Genomic DNA, 19,803 nt, shown 5'->3' with positions numbered 1-19,803 from the left:
TCTAAGTTTAAGTACTCAATGGGAATATTATATACATATGGACTACACATTAACCCAGGTAGAAAACTCTTTAATTAGATTTTTTTCTGTAATTAAACAAACTAAATGGTAGTTGGCATACATTATATTAGTTTCAGGTGTGCGATACAGTGACTTGACATTTACTCTGTATTTTTTATTGTTTTAGGGGAAAGTGCCTTTGAATAAAAACTTAATGTCAGTGAAAATCATGCCCATCTAATCCAGCCTATACTGGAAAATGATAAGCTCATGTGAATCTACCATATGACTAAAAATAACTCACGAATCTTTCTAAATATAACTATGTGGTGGCAGAGTCACCAGTTGCAAAACATAGCCAGATAGTTACTGTCAGATGTGAGAAAAAAAAAAAAACCCACAGAACTTCAGAGCTCAGACAATGATGAAGGGGAAAAGGGATCCTGAATGGAAAGCGCAATCTAATTCTAGCCACATGGGTTTTAATTCACAGGAAAAGGCTTGATTAGAGGCAGAACTCTGGTGTTACACATGGCTAGGGTGCTTAGTGAGACAACAGATGCTATTAATGATCTAAATATATTCGTATTATATCCTTTGTGGAAAGTTTAAATAGATACATTAGAATCAGAATAAGCTAGCTTAATGTATGTAATAAAATATTTGCTTTTAGCACCATTGATTCAAATGGGATTTAAATGTTTATCTTTTCTGGATATAAAAACATTTGAGTATTTAAAATATGGAATCATTTCAGTTACCTGCCGAAGGTACAACCTACAATTGTCTTCAGGTAGTGACTGATGACACGGCCCAGTGGGCTGTTCAGTAAACAGGACACACACAGTGGCTACGATCTTCACTTTCAGGTCACCAGGGAAAAACAATTAGAATTTTCCCGAATCATTTGATAAAGGTACAGTAACATGGATCGCTAATGAATAAATATTGAGGAATCATACAGAAAAATAATGAAATCAGTTGAAAAATGGGCTCTGTAGATTTAGGACTCGTTTTAATCTGTTCAACATTCTGCTAAAATGTTTTGCTTTCAAATACAGATCGAGAAAAACCACCACACACCTTCTCTTTTATATTTTAGCAAATATATTTGTCTGTTATAACTGGAAAAAGCTCGAACACTCCCACTTTATATACGGATTACTGGAAATATCCAACCAAGTGCCTGGCGCGCTTCCCTACCATCCGGGATTTAAAGCCTCCCACCAATGCCTATTTATTTATCCATCCTCCTAGTTACAACTAGTAGTTCTAAACTTCTGTAAAATAGTATTACTTCCAAATACTTATTAAAGCATTTTATACGTTGTTTGGAAGCAGCATTGAGTTATTTGATTCAAAAATTCCTACCTTTGAAAAGCACAAAAATATACTGCTGCTAGAGAACTGCCTGAAGAGATTAGAATGCATATATTTTTAAAACTAGCATGCACAGCCTAATCATGATTTTCTTACATGACAGGCTATTTATTTTTAAATTTTACAGACCAGCAAATCTTCATAATGGTATATGTGGATTTCACTCTGTTTTGAACATCTTTTTATACTAATGGTTTATTTTCATGTAAAAATGATAGTGAAATTCCCTTAATAACCAATAACATCTTTCCTATTTGTACTCATTCTTTCTGCCCACGTGGGCCTCACTTCTAAGCTCATTCAAAATGATGTTTTCCAAGCCTGTGCCACATGACTTGTTCATATAAATGTAGCAAATTAAACTGTCTCCACATATATCCTATCACATTTGTAGCCCTGATTTCTCTCTTTAACACGTGGCCAAGACACCGTATTATCTGCCTGCAGAGGTTGACCTCAGGATATTAGATTCTGCCACATAGCTCTCTTGTACTAAACCGAGGGGAAACACTTAATCACCCCTGCCTTTTCAGGAAAAAATCAACTTTAAATTTGCCATGATGAAAAATCAATAAACCAGTAATTGCTTGGCTTATCATTGCGTGGAGGAACAAATTGGGAAGCGAAGCTTAGCGTCCACACAGATTTCAGTGAGACACATGGAGTTTCAGGATCACTAAGCTAGAAAAGGAAAAGGTCTCAGAGTGATAATTAAATCTACTCATGCTGATTTTCTGCCAAATTTATTTCCCAAGAGTATATAAAAATGTTTCACTGCTTACTAGTCAGGCATAACTAATCAAATCAATGTTACGCAAACATATACAAGGGACAAAAAAATGCAAATTCAAGACTGTAGGCATCAGAATAATATATTCTTGAGAGTGAATATTAATGGAAAGTTACTTTTAAAATAAACTTACTTAAATTTGTCTTAAGATCTAAAGTTTATCTCTTTGCTGTGTAAATGCCCCATAATTTTTTTTTATTTCATTAGCCAATACAATATTTTAATTACTTTATAACCTTCCAATTCAGAACTGGAAAAGTTTTCAATTAAGTAGCAATATTTAAAAATAAATCTCAAGCTATAAAACATTAAATATTTTTAATTCTCAGAATGATCTTTCTAGGTCCTTTTACTTGAGTTCTGTATGCTTTGTTGACGCAAGTACACGCTATCACATCTAAATTAGTCCATTATTTCCATATATTTTTACCACACTGAATGTGAACTACTAGACCTGTTATCTAAGTTAGGCTTTACAAATAAACAGATCTATTGTCCATACAATCAAATGAGAAATATACATCTCTCCTATAAGGAAAACACATACCAACTGACAATATTACTATACATGTTGAGTGGTTTAAAAATTATTCCTACTAATAGACCTAATTTAATGCAGCAAATTAGTATAGTTCCAATGGAAGTGAAAATCTAATCACACCCCAACATTCACATTAACAGGAGGAAGGAAGACTAAGCTTTTTCTTTTTCTTTTGTTAAAAAATGATTTTATGTGTGTCCTTCAACTGGCTACTGGGACTATGATAATTAAAACATTTAAAACAGCACAAGCCCCCCAGTCTCTAATCTGAAGCTCAGGTCAGCTGTCTGTAGATTCTAATTTGTCCTCCATTTGTATTCATGACAAGAAAATACTGAATATTTAACAGCAAACCAGCAGGAGGGGGTACCGTGGGCTTAGAGGTTAAATAATTTGATTTCTGTGCAGATTACATGTAACATCCAACATCTAATCTCACACCTGATTTGGCAATACAATTACAATAAAAATAATGTAGGGAAACTATAACTGTAAAGTAGAGAACAAAAACTTTATTCCGATGGGCTGAGAAACAATTTTATTTAAAGTATTACATTTGTTTACTGTATTTCTAAGGTCTAACTTTTCAATAATAAAGGTGAAAATTCCTTTACAGATCATGATAATTCAGGAGAAAGGTGTAATTTCTACCATCTTTAATGGATACTGTGGGTTCCATCCATTTTAGCTTATTAAAAAGCAGTGAGATTTGCTAACAAAACATAGGGATGCGAAGGGAGGGGACTTTAAGAAGTTTTCTAGTCCATTCTCCTGCCTTTAGGCAAGACTATGTGAAACAGAAGCTTTGTTTTGATCTAAGATAACTTCCATTTGTTGAAAAATCCAAGAGCTGTTTTAGAAGAACTGACTGTTTCTTAATGTTAGATAAGAGAATAATTAAATGGAAAACTAGAAGTTGAAAAACTCAAATTCTTTATAACATCATAGACTTGACTATAAAGTTTACATTAAAAGCTAAATTAAAATATTTGCTTAAGATTTATGTTACACAGGTAAAACAAAGATTATTAGGCTTATTAATTGTATGAAAATATGCAGAAATACAAATATACTTTGATTTTGTAGTTTTCAATCTGTTGTTTTGATTTATCTTTTTGGATAAGACCCTCAGCACCTATTTCAAACTATTTCTTCTACTACTGAGTAGAAGCTTTCTCTTCATAAATGTAAAGTTTATCATCACACTAATTTGTAATTCAGTATAAAAAAATAATTTCTTCCAATAAAACTGAGGATAAAAACAAAGGCAAACACATTCAGACCATAAATAGGAAATATAACACTAAGAGTATTTTATTAAGCTGAATTTCTAGATTGATAAGATCCAGTGTCACATTTTTAAAATGAACTCTTCACTTTCTGAGTTTTTAGAATTCTTTGGGGAGTCTTCATTTTTAATTATTACACTAATTGCCCAGTGCTGGGCATACCCAAAGTCAACACACAAGCATGGTCTCTGCTCTCTTGCAACTCACATTCCAGGATGCAGTTATTATTATTATTATTACTATCATCATCATCATCATCATCATCTTCTGGGGAACTGATCCAATTATAAAATGGAAAGAGTATAAAAAGAAAAACAGGACCCTCTCCATATTTTCAAGAAGCTTTCAACATTTGCTTGTATATAAATCCACATTCAAAATAATTTCAATTAGTTTTTGTATTACTTTTGCTTGATTCCTGTCTTTCTTTAGTTTGTGACATAGCAGTTTTGTGGGCTGCTTTGCTCTTCCTCTCTTAAAGACTGGCAACTTCAATGTGGCTGATATGGTTACAGAACCCCCCCCCCCCAAACTACAATGCTATTGACCAATCTGAATTCCAAACTCATGGGCTTCCCTAATCATTATGCATAGTTTCTGTGTAAACAATACAACCATTTGGGACTCCAGTTCCCCAAGTGTAAGATGGGAGGGGTGGGCTAGAAAATCACTGAAGTTTATTATTCAATGAGCAAATTTTAATGAGTGCCTATGAGTCACCTTTTCGTGTTTCGCTCTGTGAGCAAAGCAGTACAGGGTGAGCTGCATGCACAGAGCAGAACCACCAATTCTAGCCTGATGGGTATGAGGAAGTGGTGGGAACCATAAGATAGCTTTATCTGATACCTAGCATTACTTAGATATATGTTCAACAAAGAGCAATCTATGATGATCAAGGAAATTGTGAAAACTTTCTCTGGGGCTGAGTCAGAGGATAATAGAAATGACACTGCTTTCTAATAGCCCACAAACCAGCCTACAAGAATAAAGTTCAAATGCGTAATGTGGCTTTCTCTTTCTAGGGCTCAGAACTGTCTTTCCTTCTAAATTTTTTTATATGCAAATATTAATTTTGTTGAATTAATTCAAATTAGCAGTTTCGAGGGTCTCTAATTTCATTTCCTCGGAGAGTCACTGAGCTTCCGTCTAAATTCACTGATCACTGAGCCGTGATAATAAACTTTGGATCATGCAGATTACAGCACTCCTAGACAGTCACTTCATCATATGAGTTGATCCATGTTTAAAAGCACATTGATATAGTTCTGTAATCAGTCACAGACTTTAAATATCATCTAAGAATGTTTTAAAAAGTGCACAAAAATTTTGTTTTATTTTGCAGTGGGAGTGGAATTAAGATGGTATTCTTCCAAAACAAAACCAAAAAACCAATTCACATGCATTTACAGTTTTTGTGATAGTCATATTTCAAGGTAAAATAGTTCAAAGACCAATTAATGTAAAATGCACACATTTAATATGGTTTTACTACACTGCAATTATGACCAAATGTTAGTTACTGATAAGCAGGCTACGGTGTTTATAATTTGCCTAATTTCCATCTAAGAGACTGTAACATAAAAATTAGGAAAAAACAAACCAGAGGACTTTCAACTATAGTGCATACATTTTTTTTTCTCCAAATATCTCCATAGGTATTTCAGTAATAAAAGGAAAGTATTTTATCTTGTAAACTTTAAATACATTAAATTCTAAAGTAAATGACCAGGCTAATTAAGGGCTAAATTAATCTAGAGAGAATAAAACATCTTTAAAATGTACAAATGCTTATCTCAACTTTAGGGCTTTTTATTCTTTTAAAATAAATCCAAAATAAATATTTATATATGATATATCTCTTATCTTCCAAAGTGATTGATTCCAAAGCTTCTAAAATAACACAGATTTCTTTAAATTATAGTTAGAATTTTATTTCATCCAGATATACTATCAGATGAACAACTTTAATTTTTAGGGAAAAAATCTCATTTCCTATTTGTATAATTTCTTATCTTTTCTTCCCATATAGTTTTGTATGCTAGGGGCATTCTGCCCAGTTCCACAGGTGGACAGTAAGCAAACACATGTGAAAGATGAACCTGAACTGCTAAATAGTTACCCTTGACTTGCACTAAGAAAAACATCGAAAGCAAGAAAGCAAGAGCTGTAATTTTAAAAATGAAGAGAAAATGAGGGGTAATCAGGATTTCTAGGACAGCATTTGAGACCTATTGGCTCAAATACCTGTTAGTAGCAAGGCCAATGTTAAGGGTGGGATGGATTAGTTTAAGTCATTTTACAGTGATATCAACCAGCTAACTGCCCTAACAAATCTGTGTGGTTTATCACAAAACATCACAGTAAAAGGCTTATCAGTTTAGCGGAGAGACATCATTAATGGGAAAATATTATCAGCAAACATGAGGAGTGACTATTCTTAGTAAGGTACTGTGCAAACGAGATTACAAAAAAGTACGAATCACATGGTTTCTGTATGTAAGGTTCTATAATTCTGCTCAGGAGATAGATTTAAAATAATGTGACTGACTTCAAAAGACAAACCAGTACACTAAGTGTTTTCCTTCAAACATCACTTATTTAAATGATGTGGACATTGCTTATTTTTTTTTAAGACTTTATTTTTAGAAAGAGGGGGGCAGAGAGGGAGAGAAACATCAATGTGTGGTTGCCTCTCATGCACCCCCCACTGGGGACCTGGCCCACAACCCAGGCATGGGCCACGACTGGGAATTGAACCAGTGACCCTTCAGTTCACAGGCTGGCACTCAATCCACTGAGCCACACCAGCCAGGGCTGGACATTGCTTTAATACTTTGATTTTCATAGCCTACCTTACAACCACAATAGGATTTTCACAGCTTAGTTAACAATCTTTTGAATAATCTAAATGTTGTCAAACACTCAATCCTTGGAGGCTGGATTTTATCTCTGTCAGTATTGTTAGACATTTGGAGTTGTATCTGGCGAACAAAGTAGGATATCAAACTTGGTTAAACTGTTTTCAGTAAGGCAAAAACAAAATCAAAGTTGGGTGATGCTAGAAGGTCACAAGACTTAGCTCACTGTATGTCTTGAAAACTGCTTTCACTGAAGGAGACAACAATAACTTGCACGCATTAAAGCCAATCTCATTTGTAAAAGACATAATATACCAATTCATATTATTATTAGCTACAAAATTGAGTGGTTGAGAGCAGTGGTTCAAAAATGCCAACCTAAGGCCTGGCGTTGGTTGGCTGGTTAATTAACACCCGCTGGGTCTGTCCTGATTCTTTTAGTCTGAGGCGAGGCCTGGGAATCCACATACTACATTTAAAAAGCTCTCAAAGATATTCTGATGGCTGTGCCCACAAAGCAATTACTTCTATTATTTGTTTGATACTCTTTCATTAATCCAGTGGATTTATAAAATTTATTATAATTAGTAATTCCAAAAATAAGGACCCTCATGAAACTTAATCCAGTAATAAAATGCCATATGATGCCGATTATCTTCCATAAATTTGTTTTCTTTTTGTTAATGTTTCTTCTGCTTAGTTTTTCCCTTTTAGCCAACAACCTTCTACATATTAAATAATGAAAACAATAGCGTTCTCCATTTTCAATCTCTTTCCCTAGATACAGTTCTTTCAGAAAATAACTGTTGAGGACTTCATATATTAAAATTGAAAAGAATTTCTAGGATAAAACAGACCATATTTCTGATTCATAATCATTTCTACTAACTAGCTTTCCTTTACTTCACGTCAGAAATTTACCCAGGTTTTGACTTTATTAGTTTAAGCTACTGCTGAAAAAAAAACCAAAAACTGGTGGGAAGGGGTGAGGAAGTTACAGAAGTGATATCCTACCTCTGTAGATACACAAGACTGCCCTTACCCACAAAAAAAAGAACCCTCAATAGGTAACATATGGCTCTCTACAGATACAACAACAAAGCAGGTAGCTCGATAACTTAAGGTAAGGGTGAAGAGAAAGTAGTCAGAATTGTGTTTTTGTATGATGCTGAAGACAGTTTCAATTTCATTATGTCAGAAAGTTTAATTTTTCTCATTTTAGCAAATTAGGCTCTTTTCTCACTCTCTGCCATCTCTACAAGAGAAATTACTACCATTTTGTTTTTTATAAGTTCATAGATAAGGGATAGAATTTGGCAATTATGTAAAATAATTCTGACATTCCGGAGAAGATGCTAATATTTTTAACTTGCCAAAGTGGTTGGAGTGGTAAGACGCTACGTAACACAAATTTACAAATGTTAGTTGGCAGGTGATTATAACCCCATATTTACATTTTCGCATCTCTTATTTTGAAGAATGATCAAACACACACAACATCGGACAATCCAAATTTTAGGAATATTGATTTACAAGAGTGGGATTTACCAGGAAAAAGAGGAAACCAAGAATGCATTACTTGAAAGGTATATATATTCTTCATTCAAAACTTTGCTCAAACATCACATTATTATAGACCCTTCCTGAATATACTACATAAAAAACAACATCCTTACCCCAACCCGTCACCATGTGCTATTGTTCTCACTACCAGTTACCATTTTTTCTTATATTATACATTTACTTATTTGCTTATTATATAACTCTCCCCACTAGCATGTGCTCCATGTTTTGTTTTCTCCTGTAGCCCAGGACTGGAATAGTGTACTTGTTGAATCATAAGTGATTAACAATTGAAATAAATACTATGAAAAGACAGCATGAGGCGCTAGAAGAGAGTATCATTAAGAAAACTTGATTAAATTGAGAGGTAAGGATATAGTTCCTCTGAAGATACAACATTTAAGATGACACCGTAAGTATTGGGATTTATTAGCCAGACAAAGAAGAGGGAAAGCTTTCCAGTTTTCCAGGTCTAGGGAATTGCACCGGTGAAGAGCCTAAATGAGGAGTTCCTTTTTTTGTTGTTGTTGTTTTGTTTTGAACAAGGGAAGAGACCAACTGAAGCTCAGTAAACATTCCCTGTTCCTGCCTCTGGCATGATTTCTAGACATTTGCTTCTATAGACATTTCACATAAACGGAACCATGTAATATACAGTTGTTTTTCAGTCTTGTTCATGTTGTAACGTGTACCATGCATCGGTATATTCCTTCTTATTGTTGAATAGTATTCTATTACATGGATATACCACATCTTGGTGATGGATAGTTTTGTCTCTACTTCTTGGCTATTGTGAATAATGCCTTTGAATAGGCACGTGTTTAACAACTCCATTATTTTGATCCTCTGTGTATCTATTCCTACTGACTGTTGTTTCTCTTGTTCTCTTTTTCATGATTTTTCCTCTTGTCTTGTTTTCTCATATGCCTGGTTACTTTTTAATGGATGTCATATAAAAACAACTGTAAAGATAATCCAAGGCTTAAGATAGTGCTACTTTCTTTCATAAAGAATTTATATCTGCTCTGGTAATTGACTAGGGGCACTAGCAATCTTGAGTCATCTTAATTCAATTACAAATTGAGATTCTAAGCTCGGCTCCAGTCCCTACAGGGGCCTATTTCTCATTCATTCTTACTTTTAGGGAGTAATCCGTTAAGAGTCCCTACCCAAAGCCTCCTGGTGGTATCACAGTCTCCCCTTCCTTGAATGGCCTGGAACTCTGATTGTTTTCGCCATAGCTCCAGGAGTCTCTCAAATGGTCTACCCAGATTCATAACCTTTCAGTGACCTCTTCGAGAATGGCAGACAGATGCCATCACTGGAATTATCTTCAAGGGAAAGGGGACTCCAAATATTGAGCTCAACCTTCTTTTCTGGAACTGGGACCCATACTTCTCCACTGCCTTAGTAACTCTCTGATGCCTTCAAATGTACATTTTAATATTTTGGCCAGTGTTTTTATCTGTTCTCAGAAGGAGGGTGAGTTCAAATAAGCTAATCTCACCACATTATCTTCTTCCTGTAAGTGATATACGTTTTTATATTTTCTACTCTGATTTTCTGTTTTACCTATGAATCACTGAAGAGTGCTAAAGTATTTTTAAAATAAATAATAATAAAAGAACAATCACTAATATTTTATAACGTCTATAAAATGGTTTCAAATCTACTGTATCACTATAAAAAAGGTTCTTTGGTTTGTTAAAAAGTTAGTTAAAAATGAATTAGTACACATGTACTGGAAACTTCAAAATTGAGGAATAAATAATATATAATATGATGTGATACATAAAACTGTATGAAAGAAAGATTAAAACTATTTAAAAATCAAATTCTTGCAGACTTGGAATCAAGGGGACTCTAAAAGACAAGTCACTGCTGCGGGAAATAAGACAGATGGCCAGGCTAAATGACTGCTGCTGAGTGATGTTTGGCTAAATAAGAACTTGAGGAAAAAATATGGACTGAAGCAATGGACTCAAACTAAGCAGATTAATTTACTTAAAGGAAACAGCTCTCCAACATTAAAGCTAATGTTGTTAAAACACTATTCAGATATTTAAAAAAATACCACATTATGAAAGATGTAGGACTACTAAATCTCATACATGGGAACACAAATTTCCTAAAGGGATATTTTAAATCTTGGAACAGAACTACCTAATACAATAAGACAAAGAGGGGAGAGAGGTAAATTTTCGAATATTTAAACTTAACAAGGAAATAGTATTGCAATGGGTAGCCAATTCAGGACAAGACAAAAAAAGGACAATCCTTACTTCTGTCTAACCTACTTCCGTCAACTTGCCAACTGAACACAGTGACTGCTAAATGATAACTCTACACCTACTAACTGCACTCTAACCTTCTTGATAAAGGGTCTCCAGGAGGACTAAAGGACACTACAGAACCCCAAACTTTCACCTTCTTCTCTGGTCTCAGGCAGGGAACTAAATGGAGGGAACAAAGGGATTGTAACAGTTCTCTCCCAAGTGTAGCTAAGACTTGGTACCAAGTGTGCTTTGTAAGCACTAGGAGAGCCAGGGTCTCGGAGAAAGGAACCTAAGAAACCAGATGTTTAGGTCTGGCTCTGAAGGCTGGTGTGGATTTGACAAGTGAATATCTTACACAGACAAGCCAGTCACTAGGGAGAAGAAAAAGATAGGGATTATGAAAAAGGACACAGACACTTTGAAAAATGTGCTTCTGACTGGGGTACCTCACCTGTCGGGTGTCTCAGAAACCCAAGTGATGCAACCTAATGTGTATACAGATCTGAGGACATGAAAAATAAAGTAAACAAATGCTTAAGGGCTAGAGGGCAAGATCCAGAGAAGAAGGCAAAGGACAGAGGAAGACTGAATCGAATCACACTTATCTGAACACTGATTATAAGGGTTGTGACCTGTGTAGACTGTTTAAAGATGGGGAATGTATATTGGAGTCATACTGCCTGGGTTTGTGTACTGGCTTCACTTATGGGCTATACAGCAAGTTATCAAGCCCTCTGTGCCTTAGTTTCCTATCCTCCCTACAGTACAGGGATAATAACGGCACAAACCTCAGAGAGCTCATGAGGATTAAGAAAGTTAAAATATGTAAAGTACTTAGAACATTGCTTGGCACCTCTTTTTTCTTTCAGCTACTAGTAATTTTACCCCACCTTTGCCAAAAGATTACCAACAACAAAAAAGATAAAATAAGGCTAATCTATTTTCCCTCCTGTCAATTAGATGTGGCAAAAGGTTTGATGAATTTCAGCTTAAATGAGACTTGAACCACCTCATATTATGTTCATATTATCACTGTCCACCATTTCCATGCATAATTTAGAGTTGGTTGCCTAACACTTTTGGAAACAAAAATATTTGAAGTAGAAAACTAACAGATGGGTAGAGCTATTTTGAATAAACACAAGGGGAGAAAGAATTAAAAAGCTACTATACTTATGCAACAAATAAGAAATTCATATTAGAAGTCAAAGTGCAAAGAAAGACTATTGTCCCCATAACTGGATTTAAAACATAAATAGAACCCTTAATGCATAAAATATTAAATATAAAATCAGAAAACCTAAGCAGTTATGCTAAAGCATTCAATAATACAAAAATAAATCAAAAGGATAAAAATGGAAACAATTGTTAATTCTATGTAGTCTGAACATTTTCAAATACATACAGAGAAAAAGTGTAAGTAGAAGTCAACTGTTGAGTAGGTCAAAGAATAGGAAAGAAAACAGAATAGATAGATTTAATACTATCCATTATTCCTAAAATATAATCTAGAGTTAGAAAAAAGTGTTTAGTTTTAAAGAAGAAAGCTATAAACTTAAATTTTCAGTTGACTTCTACTTCTAAATAACGTGGCCTTTACATAATACAACTAAAGCGGAAAGAGTTATAAAGTAAATGGTTCGAGAAAGAGGGCCCGCACTACCATACTAGTAATACTCAGTAAGTGGACAAGCTACTGAGCTGCGTAAGGGCCGTGAGGAGCATTGAATGGGGACCCACTGTTTAAAAGGTAGAAGGCAAAGTAGTTACCCTGGACAAGTTTTGATGAGTAATCTGACTTTTGTCTTGGATACAATACTTGCAAATATAATTATGATACTGGTTTAAGAACACTCAAAGGAAGGGACTACATAATAGAAGTATTTGCAAGGCACAGATCTTGCTATGCTAACACAACAGCTCTTTTGAGATAACAGAGTGGATAAAGGGAGCTGGGTAGATAACATCTATCTACATTTTAACAATGCTTTCAGCCCTCTGCTGCATATCACTGTGCTGAGAAATTAAGAGATGAACTGTATTAATGATGTGATAGAGTTAATTACTAGTGGCTTCTAGATTGGGAATAAAAGGTTATTATTTTTTCAGATGCAGAAGAATATACACATACACATACAGATGTATCTCAGGTTTCAATTGCAGCTAGATTAATTACATAAAGCAAAATAAATGTAGCTTATACATTAATCATTTTCAGAAAGGTTAATTTGATAGCATACAAGTCTCTAGGCAACCCATAAGAAAAAAATTTTAGAGGCAAACAACAAATATACCTAGTGTTTTACTTTTATGTTTTCCTACAAAAGTATAAGCAAAGGAAAACTACTGAATAAAAGACATGTTTTATCTTTTAATATTTGTGTCATTAGATTATTTTACCAGTAGAATTTTCTTTCAACGTTTGTGGTAACAATTTTCTTTTCTTTCTTTTTTCTTTTTTTTTTTTTTTGGATGCACAAAAAATTCTGAACTCAGGTAAAGACTTGATAAATTCATACTAGCAAATATTGTAGTTACTTTGCAATTCCTTGGTTTCTTTTTCAATGGCTGTAATTCTTTTGAGAAATACATTAATGGGTGAGGTCCTGTCTTAGAAAAGGGTTACACTTTCAATTAGGTTATTTGGAATCAATTGCAAGGTAAGATAATTTACTTAAGCATGGATTTGAAAGGATGAAGGGTAAACTGGTCATTCATTCATTCATTCATTCATGCAATAATCAAGATACTAAGTATCTACTAAATGCTAGGCATTGTGGATACTAAACCTATGCAATCCTAGGTATATATACTAGTTAGGATGACAGCCTTATAGGGATGCTAATTAAAACAGCTATGATTAGAGGGAAGAGCTTTTCCAACAATTCACAGATATTGAAATACAAAAGTTTACTGTAAATCACAGACCAAGTACAAGGTCAGTATGACTTAGTGAAAGGCTAAATGAAATAATACTTTCAAAAGAAATTACAAAATAACAAAATATTGATAGTTACTTAGCTTCTTAACAAAATATCCTTTTAAAGGTGTTTAGAACCAATTAAATAAAAAAAGAGTATCAGTTGTCACCATGTAAATGAGGGATTCTGAGGTGTTTATACAGTTTCTTTCACTAGGGCATGCATTCATATCATATACTTTTCAAAATAATAAAGCACATAGAAATTTTAATATCTGTAGTTATCATATCAGTGCCATCCTTTTTTTAACTGATTATGACTCCAATTAAGATTTGAATTAATGGGATTAGACTAATAACTACTGCAAGATATATTCATTGTGTCGGTTGGTAATAAGTACCACACTTGTAATTTATAGTACCAGTTTTTTTTATAAGGGCTATTATGTTATTAATTAGTTACATTGGTCAGAATACCACACAACACAGGCACACTCTACTGTTATAATTTGCTTAGATTATTTTGCATCTAGTATTATATCTATCTGTACTACGGGTGACCATACGCATAACCGAAATCAGATACTTGCTTCCAATCACAATGCCAAAATGTACACTTCAGAAAGCCAAAAGAAGAAACTTCTACTTAGGATTTTTGCCATTGGAATTCACTTGTTTTCTACATTTATGATAGAGTAAGGACTTATGGGGGTCAAATAAGGTAAGAACACTATATACATTTATATCTATAAATTAGTCCACATTTAGTGAATCTCCTCATTTGTAGTATTCTCCACTGAAATCTCTACAGGTTTTTTCTTTCTCTTCTTAATTTGCTCTGGGGGCACGGCTCTCACAGAATACTGCTTTTAATCATTCTAACCAATCATACTCCAATATTTTAGGTTCTAGTGGGTCTCAGATCACAACTGGAAGTTGGGAATGAAAGAAAAAGAAATTTTTTTTCTGGCTGTCATAGAGAAGTTATCTCTATGGCAAAAATTTCAATTTTCAGATTTAGGATAGCACTCAAAACCAATATTTGGAACACATTATCAAGCTCCAACTTCTTGAAAGCTCACAGAGGAAATAGTTACTCTGCTAATTAGCCAGCAAAGTGACACAATTGCCAGTACAAGTGAATCATCAACTTAACTGACTGAGAAAGATTTGCCTGGATCTTGCTTTAAGCACTGTAATTTAGAAGAGCATGTATAAAGCTTCTGTGAAGGAAAAAACACAAAATTTTCACTCACATAAATCACAGCAAACAAAAGGGGAAATACAAATTTTTAGGGGAGATAAAAACATGTTAGATTTCTTTGCATAATATCTTTGGGTGGGGGCTTCACTATTATTAAAAAATATTTAATTGACTTTAATAATTTGTTAACTATAAAGATAAAAGTCAGAAGGAAACAAACCAATACCAGCTATACTTCATAATTTTGTATCTCCCTACTTTCCCCAGAATATATACTAGGATGCTTATAAACTAATGTTTATGTTAGCAAACATTAATTAGTGTACAAGACATTGAATGTAATGTGAAAATGATGTCATAGTTTAGGTTCAGGAAATAGCATAAGGTACCCCCTTATTTGATTAGATTCTGTGGTTAATTCAGGGAATGAAGACAATCATGCCAAACAATGACCCCTCACTGTAGTGAATGCTTTGAAACAAAATGAACATATGCCTTTACCTTCCTCCTTTCTTCTCTTTGCTTCTTCTTCATTTTTTTCCTTGGCTTTCAGTGCTTCATCAGCTTTCGCTGAAACAAAAATAATAAAATTTCTGCACTTATTTTGTGTCTATATCAAAAGTGAAAATATTGGGGAAAGGGAAAAGAAATTCCTTACATATTTTTTGTGAAGTAGACAAAAGAAAAAAACAAAGTGGCTGAAAATCTGCAACAAACCATTTACGATCCTTATTCAGTATGTTAGAATATTTATTTAGAGTCTTTGAAGCTTAGTTCAAGCTACTCTCTGCACAAAAAAGAAAAATGAATTTAAGCAGCATAAGTTTAAACAATGGCACATGAACCGCGGAAAGCTGTCGGTCATCTGATTTGTCAGTGCAAAGCATGTTTTAAACTTCAGAGAAAAGTTCTTAAGATACAATTCACATTTTAAATATGCGAACAGGATCAACATCTCTGGAGCAGTATCAAATTAGGTAGCGTATAATTTTTTCTTCATTGCATATCGTGGTAGCAGTTCTTTATTCATGTTATGACAGCATTTGGTAAAAAGAATCTTTTTCCCTCTAGAAACCTCTTCCCTTATTACTTAATTATCTACTAGTTGCTCAACTGCAGGGGTTTTCAAACACTTTACTACAGATGTTAAAGAAGATTAAAAATATACAGCGCAGTAACAAGGGACTATCAATATACTCTGTAAATTAATTAAATTTCTGTTCTAGCACATCATTTATTCCAAAGCATTAACGTCTCAAAGGAGCGATTCTCCTTTATTGCCGTCTCACTGCCTGATGAGTGAACTAAGTGAAAATAAGTCTCTAATAGCATTATAGTTGATGAAATATTAAGTTAAAAAAGTATTGCCTCGTCAAAAGAAAAAGAATCAAACTGTGCCAGCATTAAACTTTGGATGAGCCTTTATTATAGTAATAACAGTATTGCAAACTGTAATTTAAAAAAAATAAACACACTTGCTCCTCAGTTTTTGCTTGCAAGTATTTTTCCTATGCAAAATCAACACACCCTTTAGAAGCATAAAACCTGGTTTAAATGGGGAATTTAAAGAAAATACAAACCACAGACATAACTATTTTTCTTAAAAGTTTATTTTTCTTCACCATTAATATTGACACTTCTAAAAAATATAAAACATAATGGTGTTGTGAAGTGCTATATCCAATTACACAGACATCTGTTTCCATTTACAAGCTTTAATACATACTTAGGCTGCATTTAAAGTCATGAAATATTAAAACTTTTATGCCACTCTGTATCACTGCAAGAATCTATTAAATTAGATAATAAAAACAAACCACCAGTAACTCTAAAGACTTTTACTTCATTTACACTTTATTCTCCCTGGTAGAAGGACAAGGATAATAGAAATTCCATTTAAATTCAATTTTGGTTATATGTGTAATTGTAGATATACCCCTTGAGTCATGTAAAATGCTCAGCTTATGTTTCTTTCAAATTATCCCGCTCAGATTCACATTCTACTCCTTACAACCCTCTTCAATATGTATTAGCAGAGCTCATTAGACTGAAATTTAATAATGCAAACATCAGGTGGATTTCAAGAACCTCCATTAACAACGTAAGATGGATTGCTTATATATAGCTCTTGGGCCAACTGGGCACAATTTAAATTCAATAAACTACCCTGCCTAAATCTGATTTATCTATTTCACTATGCTGGTTTATCCTTTCTTACTGATTTGCTGTTATACATAGACAATTCATTGGAATATTGTTGTTGTTTTTTTTTAAACTGCAAATGGCTCTTGTGCTGTGGTTAAATATTTTATGTAATTACACTTCATGCTGTCAATCAAGATTCACAAGTATGTATATATGTGTATATATAAATAAAAAAGTCTGGATTACATCAAAATAGTATAGGTAATTTAAAAAGCACACATTTGAAAATATTATTAATAATCTGTGTGTTCTCTACAAAGAATCTAAATGAATTCACTTGAAGGAAATTCATTTATTCAAATGGAGACATTAGGATAAGCTCCTCATCTATGATTAAGGGAATTAGGAAGAAACTTTTTTTTCTGTTTTATGATATTATTATTTAAATGTGAATAGGGAAGAATGTATGGTCATTCATACATGATTCAATTTATTGTAATGTTTTTTATATTCTCTAAAAAGTGAACATCCCATTTTACAGATGGTGATATTAAATCTCATTAGACAAATCACAAAATATGATACCAAAGAATACTTAACTGGCAAATGGTAAGGCCTATTCTTATTTTTGTACAGGATTCATGATGATTCCCTTATAGGATTTTATAGCAGGACCTACTATAAAGCACATCATTTACCAAAAGTAGTTACATCTCCCACTAACCTTGTTCATAACTTCCAATCCCTTGGCTCTTCCAAAGTCCCCCAGGCTAACAGTACCCTCCAGGGTTTGCTTCTTTCCCTTCCCCACTGACAACTATTTCAATTCCACACTTATAAAGTCCTCATCTCCCCGATTCCTTTGTTGTTTTGCCAAGCAGTTATCAACGCATCTTGACCATTTTTTCTATTTTTGCTGAAGAGGCTCCCTACAAAATGGTATATAAATGTTATTAGCTTTACTAAAAACCAATGATTTAGAAGTTAACCTGGATCCTTCCATGTTGTTCCTCCTTAGTCAGCATCCATAGTTGGTTTCCTTTCCCATTTCCTACCACTCACTATGCTTTCTACACTACAAGTGCCCACACCAGTTTCCTGAACTCCCTTGTATTTTCTCAGCCTCACTCCCATTCATCTCCACACTTTGATCAATTCTTACTTCTTTTTTGCCTTGATTAAGAAAGTAAATCCATCCTCCTGGGCTTTAGAACCTATTCCTTTCCATTTCCTTTAGGGTTCTTTATGCATCTTAAGGTTCAAACTTACTCTTGTTTATCTTTAGACTATAAATACATTCAAGTCTCACAAGTCCTGTACAATATTAACTCTTCTTGCAACCAAGTTACTGCCTTTTCTTGTTCCTGATGGATTTTGCCCTCACAGGTTTTCTACGAGTCCTAAAAACTCTGTAATAGCCAAATTTAACAGTTATCTGTTTTATCTTGTTATGTATACTCTCTCCTTAAAAAAAACAAACAAACAGCTAAGCAACCACATCTTTATCAAAATGTTCTCATAATTCTAATAATTCTTTTTCAAACTTGTTGGGCTGCTGTTTCTTTTACCTACCTTTTCCTTCTGCGGTTTGTTCTTAGTCTAAAGAAGTCTAAAATACAACCCATACGTTTATCTATCATAGCTCCAGTCTGGCCCCTCTGCTGATCATAGAACTCAGTTTCCAATTACTTCCTGGATACCTCCACACAGAGGTTTCAAAATCAGGTCCAGGTTGGAACTCATAATCTTTCCCTCAAACTTGATCCTCTTCCCTTGGTATTTCCCTATTATCTCTCAGGTTGGAGACCTTTGTGTCCCTTTCCTCCCAATCTTATCTTCATGCAGTACATCTGATTGACTAGGAGCTCGTCCAATTCTACTAAACAGTTTATCTCTAAACCCATCCAGTCCTTTCCATTTTCATTGCCAATATTCCTGTTCAGGGCTCATCTCTCTTCATTAGGAGTAAGAAAGGAGCTCCTATTTGGCCTCTGTATTTTTGATCCAGTTCTCTCCAATGAACCCTCTATATTGCTACCAGAGCAAGGAATGTCTTCCTTATTTTGTATCCCTAGCAGCAAGCATAGTATCTAGAAAACGGGTTCCTCCATAATTGTTAAATGAATGAATGTGCTATTCTTAAACACAAAAACTACCTCTGAAGGCAATGTGATGCCTTTCGTGATATATACAAATCCAATCTCTTTAGAGCCACCTAAAGCCCTTCACAGTCTGACTTCAATGTCTGACTTTCTAGCTTCATCATTCACTGCTCCTCCTTCAATACCTCAGGGATGTGAGGTTTTGCTGGGCCATACTGCCTTTCGTTTGTATTGTCATGCCTTTGTTCTTGCTGGGGTCCCTACCTCACTTTCTCACCAGAAAATTTTAGTTCCAATGTTACCTTCTTCTTTGCAACCTTTGCTGACCAACACCCCTTGTCCCCAAGTAGATCTAACTGCTCCCTCCTTGCTTCTTAGGCACTTTAACACCTTCCTTAGGAAATGTACAATATTTTATTCCTTCATTAGAGAAAATGTCCATCTCCTTGAGAGTTGAGCACATAGTATATGTAACAGGAATTGTTAGCATTCTCCTCCTCCTGAGTGTTTAGCCAGATTGTACTTTCTTATCTCCTTGAAGTTAAGTGTGGCCATTTACCTGAGTTGACACCAATGGGATGTGAACATAAGTGATGTTTAGCGTGTTTCCACACCTGGCTTATAAAACACTACCACATAATCTTCATTTTCTTTCCCTATCCATTGGCTGAACAGAGGACCCATGAGATAAAAAAAACCCTGAGTCATGGAATTTCTGGAAGGAGCAGCAATGCT

General features: G+C 34.3%; 1 protein-coding gene across 2 annotated transcripts in view; it reads right to left on the bottom strand.

Annotated features, from left to right (window-relative positions):
* The window catches only part of RSRC1 (arginine and serine rich coiled-coil 1), a 315,530-nt gene that overhangs the window by 38,536 nt on the left and 257,191 nt on the right, over positions 1-19,803 (bottom strand). For both annotated transcript variants that reach the window (XM_045197288.3, XM_024563047.4), the window contains exon 7: positions 15,323-15,391. In XM_045197288.3, the coding sequence (XP_045053223.2) occupies positions 15,323-15,391 (69 nt within the window). The remainder of the gene's footprint in view (positions 1-15,322; positions 15,392-19,803) is intronic.

This window comes from Desmodus rotundus, chromosome 2 (genome assembly GCF_022682495.2).
Source record: "Desmodus rotundus isolate HL8 chromosome 2, HLdesRot8A.1, whole genome shotgun sequence".
NCBI lineage: Eukaryota > Metazoa > Chordata > Mammalia > Chiroptera > Phyllostomidae > Desmodus > Desmodus rotundus.
The sequence above is the reverse complement of the archived record's forward strand: the minus strand, read 5'-3'. Positions and strand labels throughout refer to the sequence as shown.